A 20,659-nucleotide genomic window follows, 5' to 3' on the forward strand; every position below is an offset into this window, starting at 1 on the left:
AAACTTCAAACCACTGCTTACATGTTTTCTGGGGTTAGGTCAGATATCTGTAGGCGATATCTGATTAATGCAATGAATAAGACTGGCCCATCTTCTGGCCCATAAATGAAAAAACGTGGCAATGCTAATGTGCTAAAGATGCTAATATGAATCAGTGTGTTTCCAAAGCAATAATGCGGATACTGCTTTAAATACAGACAAATATATAGTTCCATTGCAGCTTATATTCAATTCAGGAACAATCCAGGAATGGGGGAAAGTTTGTAAATGTAGGATTGACATTGAAACTATTTTTGCTCAGTTGAGCAAATAATTGTGGAAATGGCACAGAATAATGAACAATTCTGAAGCTGAAAGACTCTTGTAAAACGTATCTTATTTCAAAATGATTTTTAACAGTGTATAGACCTGAACCTTTCAGTCCGTGTAATTTGAAATGAGCTAAACAGTTTTAGCATTCATTGTGGAATGACTTCTGATGCTCAGCTCATAACCTCGACCCAGGTCTCTTTGCAAAACAAAGGCAGTACACAGACTGCAGTCAGCACATTGTTGTCCTGGGTGGAGGTGTGTGTGTCGAATGTGTATGACGTGTGTATCTGTTAAGCTCTGTTTGAGTGTGTGTGTGTGTGTGTCAAATGTAGTTCTGGTTGTGTGTAAAAATGTCTGTATGTGCATGTGTGTGTGTGTGTGTGTGTGTGTGTGTGTGTGTGTGTGCGTGGATTTCTGCTGATGAGAGCAGCCACACCGTGATGACAAAGAGACAAGCCAGCTCAGCAGGCCCGTGAGATGAAATGAGTGTCCTCTTCTACAAACATACACACTCTCAGTCATGTTATTAATAAACTCAACACTGTATGAACATCACTGTAAGCTTTTTAAGCTATAAAAGTTTGGGTTGGTATCATAATCTAATATAATAGGCTATTAAACACGACTATATTGATAAAACGGGAGTTCTTTAGATTATTCAAGGATTGCAGAAACAAAATTAATTAGAAAGCATTACTATATAATTTGGTGAATATTTTGAAATCTAGCCAAAACCATGAAAATACAAGCTCTTAATAACAAGCTCGTATTATTTCCTGAATCAGCTACTTTTTTTTTCTTCATAGTGTTCGGAAATAAGTATCTCATTCTCCGTTATAAGTGAATGAAAAACGATTTTTTTTGTACTGTCGTGTGGCGTCCTCTTGTGGATTGTCATAACTTCAACGCCTCCACTAAATTCAGTAAAGGTTGGTTTCATCAAGAATATTTTATTGCACAAAACGTACTTTATGGGGGCTAAAGATTATTTAAATTATTAACAAGTTTTTTTTTATTTTTCATAAAAGAAAAAATGGCTACTTTAAGAACAGTTTACTGAATGTTTTTTGCGAAACATTTATGGAAACTTTATTTCTTAGATAGAGTGTGGACACATGAATTGTAAAGGTGTCAAAAAAGACTTTTAGAAATTTTTATTAGATTTAAATTAAAAAAGAAAACTTTTTATAAAGGTTGTATGCGTTTAGTTTCTATTAAATGATAAACCATAAAAACCAAAAAAAAAATGCTGTTTTTTTATTTATTTGTTTTGAGTTTGAATTAATGGACGTTCACACAATTCACGCGTCAATTTGGATCATACCACACGACAAACGGGGGTGAATTCGAAACAGATACCGGCGCACACTACATTCTAGAATGACCAATTCAATCCAGCCTCAGCGAATAATTTTATCTAAAGCTATTTCCTTATAAATTTAGCCCGCTGTACTCAAATCTCCCTTTTACTATAAATCAAACCCTGTTATCTGCTGTCGCCGTGCATCACTGAACGGCAGGCGACCCCCTCCGGCGTGCAGTGGTACGTCCCTCAGTTGGAGCGCCTGAGAGATTCAGATCGAGCGGAGAACAGGAGGATTTAAATACCTCTAAGCGGGCGACCTGCTCAGCCCTTCGGGTGTGGGAGGGTGACTGTTTTGTGTCTTTGCTAGACCGGGGGAGCAGGGGGGTGGAGGAGGAGGAACGGATAATGAGCTATTCTTGTACCAGCACAGGCAACAGCCAGGACCCATCGAGCTCTAAGAAGTCCGGCGGCGTTAATCCCAGTAGTTGCAGCAGTAGCAGCGGAGACACCGGCAACGGCAAGAACCGCCACAGCATCCGCGGGAGCAAAGCGAACTCGAACCCTGATTTATCCGAGGCCATGAAAGTCAAGAAGGGCTGCAACACGACAGACGTCGGGGTCCCCGTCACCACAGAGGAGGAATTGCTTGCGAACAAAACGATCACCCCGGAGGATGTGCTGGGATTGCAGAAGATCACTGAAAGTAAGTGACCGAGTGGATCGGAACACGCTCGGAACATTTCGCCAAACATCGTACGTTGTCGCAAAGCTATTGAATAGGTTGCGCTTTGTATCAAACGAAGGCTTCAGTAGACGGGAGTAATCACAGATCCTCGTGTTTGCGAACACTTCTCTATGCTATATACGCCATATTGTAGCAATTCTGGAACACCGGGTTTCTTTAATAAGAAATACTGAAAAAATAACTTGCTTGAGACTGAGCCAAACATTAGGTTTTATTTTACGGTTTCATCAACGCACATTGGCGTGCGAATATAACATTACAGTGCATCAATGTAGCTCACTCATCAGAGATCTTTATTAGGGTTATATGACCGGTTATGTGACCTCTTGCTGGTCACACTATTACAATTGAACTACTGAAAATTACTTTGGAAATGGGGAGAAATAAATGGCATGGGCAGTGCCATTTCTCAAGGATCAACTATAATTAACCTTCTTCAGCCTTGCAGTCCTAAGTATGGTTAGGTAACAGGTGGCCAATAAGCCCTCCATTACTGTTTTTAAAGGTCCGTGCAATGGCTTATACAACATCCACATCCCATGAACCTTATGTAGAGGCTGCATGTGATGCTAAGCTATTAGAAATACCTCCTAAAAAAGTTTTCATTCTTATTAATTATTTATTAAATATTAATCAGTTTCAACCAGTTCGCGAATTACGTTGGGACTCGTGCGAGGCCCTTCTTCCTCATCTAGCATTTTAAACACCCATCATAACGCTTTGTGGTTATAGTTATGATATCTAAATTGACAGTACTATTATCAGTACAGTTTTGTCATTTACCCGCCAATGGTGAGCAGAAATCCTATGGGTTCTCATGGTTAACTTGTACATTTGTGACTTTTGAGCCACTCGGCACGCACTGAATAACTTGTGATCTGAACTCGGTGGTTACTGAAACCTAATTTGAAAACACCCTAGAAATGTATGCGCGTGTGTATATATAAATTATGTAAAGTATATGTAAAATATTTTCACTCCCTAGGATTATGTCCTTCTCTTGGCAGCCATCTTTCTTTCTGCAGTCAGCATGAAAGACCATCATTTTTGGATCACGCATTAAAAGACCCGACTTCTTCTTTTTAATAATTTAGGAAAAGAGTTGAAAGTTTAAAAATTAAAATTTTACGAAAAAGTGCATATCGAGTCTTTTAATCAAAAATTAAATTGAAATGAACACCAGACGGGATAAATTATATATTTGCTTACGCATTTTTATGGGTGAAAGAAATTAATAAAAGCTTATTATTAGCTTAGTCACCCCATATTAGCTATTTATAAACATTTTTATCACTTATTACGACAATAATGCAGATTCGTGAACAAAAAACATTTATGAACTCTTGCTTCTGATTTGTTCAAGACTGCTTTCAAGATTAGTTCAGTGTCAGCCACCCTGGGTAAATATCTGGGTAAAGAGCCATATGTAAATGAACAGGGTAGTGAGTCTTGCTTCTGTCAGGTTTTTAATGTTTTTAATGGGCCCCACAAACATGCAGATCGTGTTTATTTCCAGCCCACTCAACCACCATGTTTATTTGCTCAAAGCAGTTACATAATTTCACCTGTTTGCTGTGTTTGACTTCATAAGCTGTCCTGTTGGGCCTCTCTGAACATCTGAAAAATGCTGCCCACTCAAAGCAAGCAACCAACCTGTGCTTCGCTCACAAGACACATATTTTTCTTTCTATGTTTTGCTCTGACTCATCAAGCGATTCTAACCTCAGACCTGATTACTGGAATTTTAGTGCACCGTAACCATGTCCTGCTCTCTTTATGGCCTGTCAACGTGCGAAAAGGTTCCGCTGTTCTATTTTCATTGGCATGCGCTCCGTTTAAATACTAAAAATAAACGATTTATCTTTGCTATTTTAATTTGGTCAGTCCGTTTATATCTGTTTATTAATCTCATTTATTTCCCTGCCGTTAACGTCGCATATTCTTGAGAGCAATCGACAGAGGCTTGAAAGAAAGGCATGTTGGCACCTGATTATTCTGAGTGACCAATATTAGCACCTTTAGATAATACATTGCGTGCTCGGTAATAGTTTAGGCATATGTTGAGATTTTTACCATGGCAACAGTTTCTGCTGGTTGAAGGTGGGGCAGGAGTCCCTCATTATCGACTTATTAAGAGCAAGTTTCCTGGAGACCTGAAGCTTTAGAGAAGCAGTTACATACATGCAGTGCTATGGGCGTAGTTTTCTTTGCTTGTATGACGTTGCAATGTTTATAATATAGGCTTGAACACAAAACATCATGCCTAACCATTTCCTCCCCACTGCAGAGGATTTGCGACATGTATTTAGCTATTATACAGTCCACTCCAGAAAGGGAAGTACGCTGCGGTCACAGGATAATAGTTGAGCTCATTGTTTTTCTTAATCATTGTAAATGTCTTCCTTGAGTATCTTACAAGCAACAAGCATTGCTGATACTGATTTACTATTAACAGTCTTTTCAAATCGTTAGCTTTGGTTCTCTAGTTAACCCTCTAGTTAATCTTCACCAATACTAGGTGAAAGGTGCGTGAAATAGTAGCCCACCAAAAGATGGTGTCTGTTTCACTTCCTTTTGTGTCTTGATGGCAGGCCCCGATTTCAACCTGTTGACATCGAGTTCTCATGGTAATTATTCCCAAATGAATCCTGGAATGTAAGACAAGACTGGTGTTTTAAAATTCCTTATTAAAAATGGAGTAACGTAAATCTCATTTTGACTAATTAAGGCACCGTTTCAGAAGACTGTCCTTTAACTAAACAAATCAGTCATGGTTCCTTGACCTATTTGTCTCCGGGACAAATTGATACAGACTGTATAAATTTAACTTAGAACATTGAAGAATCTCATATTCATATATTCAGTCTGAATGACAATGATTCATATGCTTTAGTCGCTCAATGCTAAAGACATATGAGAGTTTTTCTCCACTGATTAAATACTTCAAATCTGTTTTAATCCATGCGCTTCATTTTTCATGTTTTTTTTTTTTTTTATCATCCTGGCTAGTGTGCTAGTATATATTTAATGTAATATTTATTTTATTATATTACGTTATTATATTTATACCAACCTAACATAAATGTTGTATTATTAGCCTTTATTTTAATAATCCACACTGGCCTGGAGAAACCATATTTCCATCTGTACATTTATAGCGTTTGTTATTTTTAAAGTTTATTTGAACTATTTTTTTAACGTAACCATTATTGACCATAACTTGCATCCATAGTCTTTTCCTTTATACAGTCAATACTATATCTTCATCATCATCATTTAACATTTTTCTCTTGTTGTTTGTTTTAAACATCACCTATTTCTATATTATCATCTATTTGTTTCAGTCTGTCAATTTCGGATATCAATCCTCATTTAGAAAGTTCCCTAGAGCCTCAGAATAGAAGTACACAGATTTATAATCCACATTAGATTATTGTGCATGCAGTGGACTAGACATTTAAAGCATGTCAAAAAAATCCTTGTCCTCTCTAGTATTCATTTCTTATTCAAATGTAATATCCTGTTTCAGTTCCAACTCTGCACACACAATTATCAGAAAGTAATTCATACAAGGCTGTACTGTAGACAAGCAAATCAGGAAAAAGCTCATTACTCTTCATAAATGAATCAACTAGGTTTTTCCTTAAGGCTGCATGCAGTGTGAAAATCTTACCCGGGCTTGTTTTATCTCACTGTTAGTACAGATTTTGCGTTGTTTACTTCTTACTTAACTCTGGGTTGAACAGGTCAACACGTGACCCCGCTTCAGTGTTGATCTAATGAAACTGTATTATCATTTATGTGAGACACTGCATAACTGTAAGTTTTCTACATTTGTATTCATATGCATAACTTAATTGAAAAGATTTGACAGCATCGCTTGCTTTTAGCACTCTCCAGTGTCTGCTCTTCCGGTCATTTCCTGTGTCTTATTCTAGTTTCTATATCTGAACCTCTAAACTCCAGATGGCTAATCTGCCAAGCTTAATGTGCTAAAAATGTAGACCACTCCTTTGCAACCTAGTGTCCTTAACGCAGCCCGGTGTCATGAAAGATGCAGAATCCAATCCCCCTTGGACCCCAAGGGATAGCCCTTTTTAATGCCTGCTCACAGATGACGATGATAATAATAATAGATGATTATTATTTAAAGATTAAAGAAGATTTTTTTGTATAGTACCATGTCCAATGTTTCGATGTAGTTAAAACAGTGTAATGTTAGCTTGGCATGCTAATTGGTCCGTATGCTAACTGAAAACCAGACTTTATTTGTCCATATGTGTTGTACATATGATATTTTCATGTGAAATTACTAAAAACTAAAGACACTTAAAAAACACACACACACACACTGGGTTGCCTTGTTGTGTTAATATTGTTTTTATACAGCTACGGTTAATTTCCATATGTGAAAGAGCTGTGTAAAAAGGTTTCTTTGTATTAGCCATGCAGTGTAGCTGGCTAAAGAGAGCACTGTAATCTGGGTCTGCATAAAAGATCTCTTGTTTGAACTGGTTTTGATGATTACACAACAGTAAAGGCCAGGTTGTCAGGACCAGTACCTGATTGTACCTAGGCTGCAGCTAGAGGCACAAAATAATGATACGCTGACTTTAGATCATTTAAATGAGTTGATCCAGTCTACAAAAAACACCCTGTAGTTCAAACAGTGAGGTTGGCCCTGCAACGCCAAGGTTATATATTTGATTCCCAGGGAAAGCAAGAAACTGAACCTTAAAGGCAGCGTAAGTGGATTTTGATAAAAGCACACGATCAATGTAAAACTTGATCGGATAATTTCTTTACAAATCAGGAAAAATAATTAGTTTCTTAATCTGAACGTGGCTCAGTGAATGTTCACAGTAGTTAATGACTTTGGAGGGTTATCAGTTTTTGCTACCGCTTGAACAAGACTCGGATTATGGTTGCACGAGTCGTTTTGGTTATTGTTATGAGACATGTATTGCAGTTATTTTGAGGCTTGAAAACTTCGGTGACATTGAGCCATAATTACAGTCCTTAAAAAAAACGAAAAAAATAGCTTGAAGTGACATGTTCGTGAACAGTTCCTTTTAATAATTAGTCCAGTTTGGTTAATTTAACGTTGTATAAGATAGACACTTTTTTTTTTTCTGCTTCTGCTTGGTTCTTGTGTGCATTGACAGTGTGGCTGTCTAATAATGCTAATATATTGAAATGAAAGGTTTTGATATGACTAGCTGGTATTTTCTGTAAATTTTGTAAAGTTCAGATTGACGAATGACTAAAACGAGCTGACATGCGAAAGCTAATTCAATTTTTGTAGCTCAACATGGCTGATCAGTAACAAACTGGAGAAACAAGTCCAACTTGTCATATGAGTCATTTACATAGATTTACATATTTGTATAAAGCCAGACTCTGTGATCAGAGAACAGTTATTTAAAGAGACGCATTTGTTCAGTTTTGAGCGATGATGCCAAAGGACATGTGCACAGAGAAAGAGTTCACATAACACGCACATCCAGACATACATTCAGTGACTTCTTGATGGCCTTTTATTACTTGACTCATGTCTTCTATTCTTGTTCAGCACTTCAAACGCTTCTATATCATGCTAGTAGGTTGTTGGTCTTGTTTCTACAACGGCCCGTCCTCTCACCCCTTGCTTGATGCTAATGCAGAATGATACAGGGTCACGTTAAAACTGCCAAAGGCACAGCGGTCATGCCTGTGCTGGCCATAAAATGAATTTCTAAGGCTGGGCATTTACAAAGCTGAGCCTAAATCTAGTGGACATGTGTAGTTTTGTGACCTCTATCAGGTTCTGTTGCCCTACAATGTGCATGTGCGTTGTCTGATAAGAACATCAAGTACCTATTGAGGTTTTTACTTCCTGTTCATGAGCGTAAGCAGGTTTTGCAAGGCTGTGCAAAACCGTTGAAATTCTCTTATGCTTTCTGAATGACGAATGTACTGGTCCTGTTCAGAGTGATTACTGAAGGTGTAATCTAGATCAGTGGTTCTCAGCTGACCCTGTCAGAACGGACCTGTGAGGTACTTTAGGTCAGTTCAGAATCACTAATCTAGATCTGTTCATTTGAAATGTCAGTATTTAAGGATAGCTTTGTACTTGGAATTCCGTGTCTGCATTAGTGATATACTGTAGATCAGGAAATAGGCTTGTCTGACCTTTTTGGTTATTCATTTTGCTGATGATACAGTTAGCAAGCTGCTTTTCAGTTTGTGACTGCCTAAACGTAGCAGCCGTCTAGCGGTCATTTTTGTGGTTGAGCGAGTATGGTAATGAATATACCATGGCATGTTTTAAATGTCAAAAAAGTACTGATGTTCTCATTTTAATGAGTCATGTTTCATACACATCTATATTGTGCTGTATCTATGTATGTGTGTGTGTGTGTGTGTGTGTGTGTATATATATATATATATATATATATATATATATATATATATATATATATATATATATATATATATATAGCAGATTAAAACTTTACAATCCATACCAGCAAAATTATTTAAGCAAGAAGCCTCTTTTTTTATGTAGGTTTGCCTTTGTTCTTTTCCTTTTGTCTGTTTCATATACATTTTTCTTTTTTTTTTTTTTTTTTTTGCATTTTACAAATCATTATGTCGAGAAAACAACATAAATCTATAAGAGAGATAGTAAAAACATCAGGTTTGGTCAGATCAGTGGTTGACTACATTCTTAAGAAGAAGAAAGGAAGGACTCAACAACATCAAAAGGCCCTCGAAAACCACAGAATACAAGCGGATGATTGCAGAATCTTTTCTTTGGTGAGGAAAAACCCTTTCATAACATGAACAGAAATCAGGAATACTCTGGAGGAGGCAGGCACATCATTGTCAAAATCTACGATCAAGAGACGTCTCGAATGTTAACACAGACGGTTTACAACAAGGTTCAAACCACTGGTAATATTCAAGCAAGATTGGACTTCTTCAAGATTAATCAGAAAATATCCGGAATGAGATACTTGAGACTGACGATACCAAGCGATGGGAAGAGAAAAGTATGCAGAAAAAAGGAACATATCACGAAGTGTCAAACATGGTTGCATGGGCATTTATGGCTGCCAATGGAAAAAACTCACTGGTGTTTATTAATAATTTAACTTCTGACAGAAGTAGTAAGACTAATCTCTGCTCTCATTCAGCCAAATGCTATACAGCTGATAGCAACATACTCTCTTCAGGCTTTTTGAAGGCAAATAAATGCAGTATTCTTCAATGGCCAAGTCAGTTGCCTGATCTCAATCCAATAGAGCATGCTTTTACTGAAGCGTTACTGAAGACAAGACCGAAAGACATACAAACAAGTTGTAACTTGACGTGGCTTCAGTGAGAAAACTCAGAATTTGGTGATTTCCATTGACAAGCGTGTTCACTCGAGTACAATCTGAATTGCAGAAATGTTTTTATATGCGAATAAAACTAAAACCACATTCGCCAATATTTTATTTACAATGCGACATGGATAACAACAAATATTATTGAGCACCTGAAAACGGAGGTACTTTGCTCAAAATGGCTGTAACTCCCAAATGGTAAATGTCATATTTTTGTGGAACCTCTTAGAAAGAAGCTAAAAGTCTTCACTTCTTTAATCACGTCTTGATTTGCGTTATTTCAAATCCATCATGGTGGTGTAAAAAAGGCAAAAGCACACACACACACACACACACACACACACAAAAAATAAACTTTGTCAGTGTCACAATATTACCAGATTTGACTACAAGTATATAGTGTGCTTGTGTATAGTTTATATAGTCTAATTTTTTTTACATGGCTCTTGTTACACTTTAAATGTACTTACTATAGTAATAACGGTATATTGTACATGAATACATGCAACTAACACTAAACTGAAGCTTAACCTTAACCCCGAGTACATGTTGTTAATTAATACTCGGGGTTTAAATGATAATTAGACCCGTTAAAATGAAATGTAGCCAAAATGGAATGAGCATTCTTAACATTCCCAGTTGCACGCTGGATTCAGTGTCGCGTCATTGCTTGCACGAGCACCACAGCTCAATGTTGGAACTCCTAAACCACGGCTCTGACAAAATGTTGGCCATATTCCTAAAGAGAAAATCTGTAGCGTAGCTTCCAGGAGCCGTTCAGCAGAACGCTTCCGGCACACTCTGTCTCTGCTGCCCACCGTGAGAGATGTTAGTGTGACACCGGCTCATTCCCGACTCATAGACACACACCTGCTACTCTGTGCATTACCTCACTGTTCTGGGCCACATGCCCGAGAGCGGATTACAGGCCACCTCTTATTAATGTACCACTACACGCATTCCTATACATGCTGGTGCAGACTCCTTCACTCTCTGCATGCATCTCTCTCGGACAAAAATCTGGCATAGATGAATAGCCAGATGGCGTGATGGGGTGGAGAGGTGAATTTGTACAAAGCTTCATTTGTGGTGAGCAGTTGACGTTAAATTAATTTGTTGCTCTGAAGGTGTTAGCTATGTAGCAGAATTACTGAGGAATTACATCGCAGCAATAATCCTCATTACTATCGCTGTCATTCACTTGACAGATTACTTAATGGGTTTAATTGTGAGTCAGTTTATTGTAAACATCTCTCGGTGAATGAATATACCTCACCTGTTTTTGTGCGTGCTTGACCTCTGACCTCTATAGAAATAACGGTCCTCTTAAGGTTTAAGGAAATGCACCGCTATGAGCATTAACATTTCCTATGACAGATATCATGTGTGTTTACATAAAGAAATGTAAGAGTTATTTTTATTTTCATTCTCGTACCGTAGAGCATAATTTTCTTTTTGATGCTCTCATCATGTTCTTCCTTCAGTTCCTGTAGAAAATGTTTCACATCAGTAATTGCCATTTGTGCATTTATATCATAACCGATCATGTGCAAAATATTACAGCAGACCATTGATTTGTCATACTATGGTATGTTTACTTTCTATTCATTTTTCATATAATTTGTCTATTTTTAAGAGAAACATTTAAAAAAATCAGAATTTATATTGAGAAATTCAGTGGGGTTTTTTTTAGTACTAGTATTTTTTAGATCATGGATCATATATATATGTGTGTGTGTGTGTGTATGTATGTATGTATGTATGTATGTATGTATATGTTATTATTATATCGCAGCAGAAAAACAAACTTATTCTGGAGAGCTCACTTATGTCTGCATTATGGGTCAGCTGGCATACCGTTCAGTCGTTTCCAGGTCAGAGTCTGTTTTTATGTGCCGTGTGTAAAATGCCATTACAAAACCGGGTTTGGATGGGAAAATGTATGATCGGGGACTGTGTTTGGTCAGTTTCAGTTACATCACATTGAAGCACTGCACACAGAACCTGCCTTCCCTTTAAATCTCCTGATCGCGTCCCAATCCGCCCCTGCCTTGCTGAGACGCCTTAAGCTGCTTAGGGCATAATCTGGGCCCTGGGCTCCTAGGGGAGCACATGTACACTGTCCAGAGAGGAGGAGCTAAGCTGCTGCGTGTGACCATGGGAAAGCTCCTTCTCTCAGGATACTGCATGGTGATAAACGCTGCGGCTGGATCTGTGTAACTGCAGAACGGAGAGGGGTTTTATCATGTTATTGCACAAGATTATGCGAATTTATTAGACTTATTTGGATGTGAATATTCATTTTAAATCGTATAGAAGAATTTGTCACATTTCGCAGTGTTCGCAAATATCAGGATGGCAAATATGAAGACCACAGGTAGTACTATTTGGTGACACTAGACTAGACTAGACTAAACTAGACTAGTCTACTACACTCGACTAGTACTAGACAGGTTCCTGAACTAGTTACTCTGCAACTTCAAGCTTTTAGTTGTGGAAAACTATTGTCAGATACACCAAAACTCATAAATCTTAATGACAAACTGACAAGTTCACCTAGAAATGGACAAATTATTTTTTTTTTCCCTCTGAGTAATAATAATAATATCATTACTTCAGGATTATCATACAAGATGATTTTTATACATGTTTTAATTTATACAGTTCTGTTTTGCAGCAACTTATTTGGCAAAAATAAAAATGCTTCTAAATTAGTTATATTTTCATTTTATTGCATTTTAAAATATTAATTAAGCTGTCACCTTTGTTTGTTTCAGTATTTATTAATTGGTATTATTAAATCATAAAATGCTGAATCCAGAAAAATTAAATGGGGGGAAAAAAAAAAACTAGAATTATTTTCATGAGGTTCTAAGTAACTACTCCGTAGAGTTTGTGAACAATCAAGATATGTTTGTTTATATATCATTTTCAAGGTCTGACAAACGTGGACAAAATTTTCTTCCCTATTAATGGTAAATGAAAATTGTGATGAATAGGGGTATTGTATGATATGAAAGAAATGCAGTAATATTTTGGCCGTATTTCTCAGCGCTACATCACACACGTCTGATGAAGCCATTAAAATACTTTATATTGCATAAATACATTAAAATGCCAATGTACATTTTTTTTTACACTTTCACAATTTAACACTTTGCATACAACAAGGTTAGTAAGGCTTAATAAATAACACCATAATTAATTTTCAACATGGCAATAACAATATGAACAAATTAAATACATTTTTGTTTTACAAATATAATTTTATAGCATAGCATGACTGTAAAAGTGTTTTAAAATTTCTATTACATTAGCTCATTTTCACAAAATATAGTTTTTTTAATTTTTTATATTACATTTATTTGAGATTTTCTAAGAATGTTTCTCTGTAACAAATTACATGTCTACATCATCCTGAATTTTCAGTTAACACGTTACTATCAGTTGTTACTAAACGGCCAATATTTCTACAAAATATACAATGTGTGACACAATTACAGTCGTGTCTAAAAGGGGTTGCATTTTGAAACTAAAATCACATTATCTGGCTCTAATTTCACAAATCAGTCCACAGAATGTCTGCTCAGGAAATCAGACACACAAAAATCTGAATATTAAGTGCCAACAACTGTGCATTTTAATAGAGAGCTCATTTGCAATTTAAATGCTGCTGTTGTGTAAGCCCTGATGAATTGCATGTGATGTTTTACTCGTATTATTGTTTGTCCCCGCTTGGCTAAACGGCGGATTCGTTCCCTTTCAGACATTTATATCAGTCCAGACTTGTTCAGTTGGTGCTTTTTTTTGACAGTTTATTCAAGATGCTTCTTAATACGTATAATATACCCCGTAGTTCGTTTTAACACTCTGAACAGGAAATCATGAATCACTGCTCTTAGCCTAAAATACTAATTGATTACTGAGTAAAACATACGGGTGATGACCGAATCATTGACTTGTAATGGCTTATTTTTAATGTGGCCTCTGTTTGTCTAAGCAGGGTCTAATTTATTTGTCAAATAACATCCCACGGGAACAGTCATTCTGGCATCTCTAATGAACTGCCTAAGAATGAGTCAGAATTCCGATCTGCGCAATTCATGGGTACGTCTCGCAAAACATACCCACAATGCACTACCTACGGAGCAGCAAACACTAATTGGCACTGTCACTTCTCATGGTTGTGGGGATTACTGAAGCAAAAATAGCGCGGCCTGTGAGTGCACGTGTGTTTACATTTACATGTGTGTGCAGGTTAAGTGTTGACAGTGAAAATCCCTGCTTAAACACACCGATCTTGACCGTTTTTGTTTTTTTTTTTTAACTTAAGCATCTGGGCCATATGCAGCAATGTGGGTAACAGAACACTCCAGTTTAGGTACAAATGAAAGATTGTAGATATAACATCTGCTGTGCCGTGTATATTTTTCTTTAAAAAACCTGTCGATCTGCTTCAGAAGATGCGTGATAACCCCTCGAAGGCGTATAGGTTAGTTTTTTACAACAGATTTATTGAGCTTTAAAATAATGGCCACTACCCACCAGCATTACCGAACCTTTTAAAAAGCCAGAAAGTCGTATGCACCTATATACATATACACAAGATCGTTTGGGGGTGAGTAAATTATGGGGTGATTTTTTTTTTTTTTTTTTTTTTTTTTTTTTTTTTTTTTTGGGTGAACTTTTTTTATACATATATGTATGATGCATGTACGGATGTACATTATTATTTACTACTATTGTGTTTTAGTTTAAAATGTAATAAAATAAAAGTATAATAATTATTCATATTTACAATAATCCCCCATACACCTTTATTACTAGTTGTTAAATGCTTTAATGCTTTTAAAATATCAAAATGTGTCTAATTGTGATTTTTGAATAATTCTTGCAGTTAACCTTTTTTCTTTCTTTGTATTTAGTTTTTTTGGGTTGGGTTGGTTTGTTTAATATTATTATTATTATTATTTATTTATTTATTTTTTGTACATTTTATTTCATGCAATAGAGACTTATGGGAGAATAACCAGAAACGCTGTCACTCAATAAGTTACTTAAACTGATATCTCTGTTATACAAATAGTTAAGATACTAACCGCTGATGTGACATTTTGACTTTTAGCGAACTAGATCATTTAATTTTTAAGAGTTAAATTTGTAAAACCTAAATTTTGATATATATTTTTTTTATTATTCTTACAGACTATCTGTGTAGTCCAGAAGACAACGTATACAATATTGACTTCACACGGTTCAAGATCAGGGATATGGAGACAGGAACAGTACTGTTTGAGATCACCAAACCACCAGCAACAGGTGAGTGTGAGCCTTTAAGGTCCAGTCTATTGGACTCGCCACTAATATAAATGTTACATTCATAAATACAGTTACTGACACAGTTATGTAGTTAATTTATGCTCTGTGTATGCATGTGTGTGATACCCAAACTTTTGTTACATTTTGTCACATCTACTATTGTTTTGGGTCATGTTGAACAAGTTAGAGTCAAACCAAAATGTATTAGTTTATTCAACATTTCTTACATTATCAGTTTATTCGATAGTTCAAAGCTGTCAGCTGTTAAATGTAGGTCAACCAAATATCTAACAATGCTTAATTTTTTTCAGTCACATTAGCAATTAAAGAAAAAACACTTTAAAGTGTTTAAATATTTTTCGGTCAACATTTTTATCAGTTGAACTGGTAGTGCACTGTAGAGTATAAAGAATTATTGGGTCTAATGTCACGTTTTATTTTGCTATCCTCACTTAAATGAACTATATTGTCCCGCACCTACTAATAAAAGTATATTATATCTGCTGTCTGAATAATTCTTGGTTTGACTGTATGTTTAATAGGTTACTGCGTAACACTCCTTTTATACAAAAAATGTACAGGTTTCACATTTGACAAAGAAAAGTTTGAATGTGGTTACAAATAAAATCCATGAATAATCAGGCGCAGCGTTGATAAGTGATATGCTGGCGTATCGGATATCTTTTCGGCCCTAAAAAGGTGTTTATTAGCATGAGGTTACGGTTTATGTAATTACTAGCGTTTTGACCTTTTGGCTATGTTATAAATAATTTTCCAGGACGGTTTTCTGTTTCATTATTCACTTTCTTTATTCATGGCTCTTTTTTTTTTTTTTTTTTTTTTAAATACAGCTGCAAGCTGCAATTACAGGCAAGCAAATCAACTGCAGTCTGAAGAGACAAATGAGCGTGTCTGAAGAATCTGATGATTACATGCTATTAGGCAGCGCAGTTCAAGGGTTTTGAGAAAATTTTAACTATTTTAACCACCCACAAGGAGTTATAGAGAGGTAATGATAATTTTCTGACCACTAGGTGGAACTGTCCTAAAACTGCTCAGTTATTGTCACGGCTGTGCTTAAATATGAACAGAAACACTTTGTGAATATAGACTATTGTAATAGACCAAAACTTCGGACTGAATGCGTGTTTGCTGGGTGTATCTTGCTCTGCTTTGTTGTTTTAGTCCTTTTAATAAGTTTAAGTGAAGCCAAGGAAGATATTTGACTCATTTAGTTGTCATCATTCGTAATGATGAATTATTTTCTTCTTCTTTTTTTTTTTTTAGATAAAGGAGGGGATAAAAGAGATGTCGATCCAAATGCTGGCCGGTTTGTACGCTATCAATTTACACCAGCTTTCTTACGGCTACGTCAAGTAGGAGCCACGTGAGTACAGTTCATGAAACTAGTCACTACAGAATCCTAAAAATAATAATAAAAAAGGTTTTCACAAACATATGAAGCGTATCGAAACAAAAACAAAAAAAAACGGTGGTAACACTTTATAATAACTACACACTATGAATCATTAGTTAAGCTTTAGTAAATACTAAAAAATTAAAAACCATTTTTCCAACATTATGCATTAGTAAGCACTTTACAAGTGTGTTTATAAACTCCTTGCTCCTGAGCATATATATAATGTTTAATAATTGTATTTAGGAACAGACTATGAACATGAGCAGGAAATGCACGATTTGCAAAGATTAATAAAAAAATGTAATATGTAGCTGTATCACAAAAGATTGTCTTCGAAAGCAAAAGGAACAGTAATCCTCTGCGTCTTCGGCGACTCGGATGTCTGGAGTAAATGACGACTAGGATGGATGTGTACACACGCTTCCAACACACATTTATGTTCAAACAACTTGTGGAGTGAATTTTACATCCGATGACCTCTTTAACGTTAAAAATCGTATCCGTCCCATGCTTTTGAATGGTAATACGCTGGCTTTAATGCACAGTTTTCCTAGAAACCTCCGGTCTTAGCGCATTATCCTCTTTTGCAAAGAGATTACATATTTAGAAAATGAACACAGCAGCACAGGAAAAGACAGACAGCTGATATTCATTTGTGGAACTGTCTCATATTCCACAACAACAGTTGCATGCTTATTGAGGTCAGATATAATAAAGAAAACAAAGCAAGCATAAATCATTTCTCTAAATTGAACCCGTCGAATGAATCTCGTCATCATGCTAAAGAGCAAAATATAGGAGCGGATGCATTAAGCTGCTCATTATAAATAACGAATCCGGTTCACACGATACACGGAGGAACTGAAGAGTTGTTGGAAATTAATAGGATGTAGCTAACAGCAAACACAAGTGAAGACCTAGACTGAAGAAATGAAACCGTCAGCTGAATATCCCCCGCCTTGTTTCTGTGTTTTTAGTGTTGAATTCACAGTAGGAGACATCCCCATCAATAACTTCCGGATGATCGAGAGACACTATTTCCGTGAACAGCTGCTGAAGAGCTTCGACTTTGAGTTCGGCTTCTGCATCCCGAGCAGCAAGAACACCTGTGAGCACATCTATGAGTTCCCTCCGCTCTCAGAGGATCTCAGTAAGTGCCGCGAAGATCCCAAACTGCAGATACACTAATGAGAAATTATTGTCTGTCTGTCTCTGTCATATGTGACATTGGGCCACAAAACCAGTCATAAGGGTCCATTTTTATCATATTAAGATTTATGCATTTTCTGAAAGCTGAATAAATAAGCTTTCCGTTGATGAATGGTTTTGTTAAGGAATCTGAGGGAGCAATAATTTACTTTATATTAGGTTTGCTTAACGACTATGTACTTGCATATACTTGTCATTAATCATTAAATACAATGCGCTTATTGTGTTCAGGCATGTTTTTACATTGTACATAATAATAAATAGATCAGTAAAAACATATATACTTTTATAAGATATACCGCTCAAGATATACTGGTTGGACTTTTTTGTCTTTGAAAGAAGCCTTTTTTATTACCCAGTCTGCATTTGTTTGATCAGAAATGGAGCAAAAACCCTAATAATTTACAGTATAAAAATTGTTCCTCTGATGGAAAGCTTAATTTTCAGCATCATTTCTCCAGCCTTCACTGTGTGATGTGATCATTCAGAAATCATTCTAACATTTTCATTTCCTGTTCAAGTAACATTTCTTATTATCACTGTTGAATGATATATATATATATATATATATATATATATATATATATATATATATATATATATATATATATATATATATATATATATAATATTATTATTTTTGTTTATTTATTTTTTCTTTCCATTATTTTTAGGTTTTAAACAGAAATTTAATAAGAACAGCATTTATTTGAAATAGAAATCTTTTGTAAAATTTATAAATGTTTGTACTGTCACTTTTGACCAATTTAATAATTTCAGATTTTTCAGTTTTGTTTAGTTTTTTATTTTTTATCTGTCCCCATGTGATAAAAGTGCAAAAATGTTTATTGGAATGCTCTTCCTATCTTTTATAAACAACATCCAAAAAAGATACTGTACTGTACTGTACCTGGATATTGGTTGCGCAACATTAATTTGATGGACAATTTAAAATATATAGATGAATATTTTAGCAAATCCTAAATTAAATCCAAATAGGGTAATTATGAATTGCATATGTTTTTGCATATTTTTTTAGTTCAGTCTTTATTTCATTTTTTTTTTTTTTTTTTTTTTTTTTTTTACTTTTATAAGACCCTGTTTGGTTTAGTTATATTTTTTTGTAAATGCAAGATATTCAAAGCAACTTCATCATAGAAGCTTCAATAAATATATACAAAAATACATTTAGAGAGATAATTTGAAGTCACTGAATCGATACATTCGTCATTGACCTACCAGCATTTATGAAAAGAAAACACTGTAGCTTTAAAAAAAATGTAATTGTTGATTGTGGTTTTTTTTTTCTTTGTTTCAGTACGTGAGATGATCCTCCATCCTTACGAGACGCAGTCTGACAGCTTCTACTTTGTGGACAACAAGCTGGTCATGCACAACAAAGCAGATTATTCGTACAGCGGAGGCCCTTAGGACAGCCGTGGGAGGGGACTGAGGCAGAGAGTTTGACTGACAGACCTAAGAACCAATCACATGTCTTTGTCCATCAGTCACACCCTCCTTGAATCCATGTCATAGACGACCGCCTGCAGTGCGCCATGCCTGTGTTTGAGATCTAGAGAGTCGTATCGTAAGGTCTCATCCAATGCATACATATCCTATTCTGATTTCACACTGCCATCGTTCACATCAACAAATGTAGATATCAAAGTGTTTATTTTGTAACATTCCCCAATGATGAACAAATTCTCTCCAGTCCCATGTTTTGTATGGGCAAGGCACTGTAACGTGAATGGTACTTAGGTTTTACTATTCATTGTGTGTGTGTGTGTGTGTGTGGGTTTTGATTAAATGATTGTGTGTGCGTGTGCGTGTGTGTGTGGGGGGTGTTCAACACTGATAAGACCATTATATATTGTTGATGTTGACGAGTATTTCTTTCCCTGTGAGAATAAGCTACATCATATTTCATGATATTTGTGGACTTTTCATCCTAAATAGAATATGATATGATTTTACGGTGAGACCTTGACATAATTGATAGATTTGTGTTGCATTAGATATATTTTGATACGTGAACAAGCTTTCAATTTTGAGATGTTGATTATTTGTGTGGATAAAAACAAAAAAACGAGCAAAAAATGACGTCAAATCAGTTCGAAACATTCACGGTGCACGACTTAAAACGAATAACTTTTGCATTCGAAGGTCTGCGTAAAGTTTCTGATTATACATAATTCACAGGTTGTGTAGAAAAAACGACATTGTGGAAAAAAAAAAAAAAAAAAGCCTACTAAGAAAGGGAACACAGCACACGTTATAAGCCTTGACATTTCAAACGTCTGGTTCGTGTGGTTTCTTTTTGTCTCCGTGCAAAACAAAAGGAAAGAAATAGCCGTTCTGAGCTGTCTAAAGAACAGTAGTTCAGAGAGATCAAGAGATGGCTTCTCTTCTCATCTCTCCATCTAGCATTCCCTTTCTCGCACATTCCAGTAAGCCAAGCCATTGACGGCTGTTTAGTGCACATAGCAGAGGTTAGATTTAACATCTTATTCAAGATGTGTTGTATCTATGATCCTTGTATTCATAGTGCGAAAAGTGCATTTAGGAGAATGATTTACCTGTTTTTGGTTTCTCAATAAAAAGGAAGCTTTCAAAGACTTCTACAAGCGCATAAAATGGAGGAATAACTTGAAAAATGTTTCTAGTCGGATGTAATATGTGCTTTATTTATGATTGTGATTTATTGTAAATGATTTTTTTGGGGGGAGGGAGAAAACGAAACGTATGTTTCAGACCGTTCAAACGCCAGTCTGGAATAAAAGAGAAATAAATGTATATGTTGAATTTTTTTGAAATGATTGAAGTTGTCTTTTTTTCCATAGCAGTTTTGTTATGATATATTAAGCATCAAATTGGTATCTTAATCATGTGGTAATTTAACACTGAAGAGTGGATTAATGACTGCCATTTTTTATTAAAATAAATGCAGCCTTGGTTAATAATCATCTTTCAAAAAT

The 20,659-nt window shown here is 35.8% G+C and overlaps 1 protein-coding gene across 1 annotated transcript; it reads left to right on the forward strand.

The window, feature by feature from the left end:
- The first annotated feature begins 1,892 nt into the window (after positions 1–1,892).
- Positions 1,893–20,497, forward strand: unc119b (unc-119 homolog b (C. elegans)). The gene is made up of 5 exons (XM_043221635.1): positions 1,893–2,321; positions 14,939–15,052; positions 16,340–16,439; positions 17,450–17,622; positions 19,000–20,497. Exons 1-5 carry the CDS (start codon positions 2,024–2,026, stop codon positions 19,110–19,112), a joined length of 798 nt encoding a protein of 265 aa, XP_043077570.1. The 5' UTR covers positions 1,893–2,023; the 3' UTR covers positions 19,113–20,497.
- Positions 20,498–20,659: the final 162 nt, after the last annotated feature.

The sequence above is a fragment of the Puntigrus tetrazona genome, chromosome 21, assembly GCF_018831695.1.
Source record: "Puntigrus tetrazona isolate hp1 chromosome 21, ASM1883169v1, whole genome shotgun sequence".
Classification (NCBI taxonomy): Eukaryota; Metazoa; Chordata; class Actinopteri; order Cypriniformes; family Cyprinidae; genus Puntigrus; species Puntigrus tetrazona.

Bases quoted from the DNA above. Each gene is read 5' to 3' on its own strand.
- unc119b (XM_043221635.1), top strand. From the start codon at position 2,024: ATGAGCTATTCTTGTACCAGCACAGGCAACAGCCAGGACCCATCGAGC. The intron at 15,053-16,339 runs GTGAGTGTGAGC...TTTTTTTTTTAG, and splicing joins CACCAAACCACCAGCAACAG to ATAAAGGAGGGGATAAAAGA. The intron at 17,623-18,999 runs GTAAGTGCCGCG...TCTTTGTTTCAG, and splicing joins TCCGCTCTCAGAGGATCTCA to TACGTGAGATGATCCTCCAT.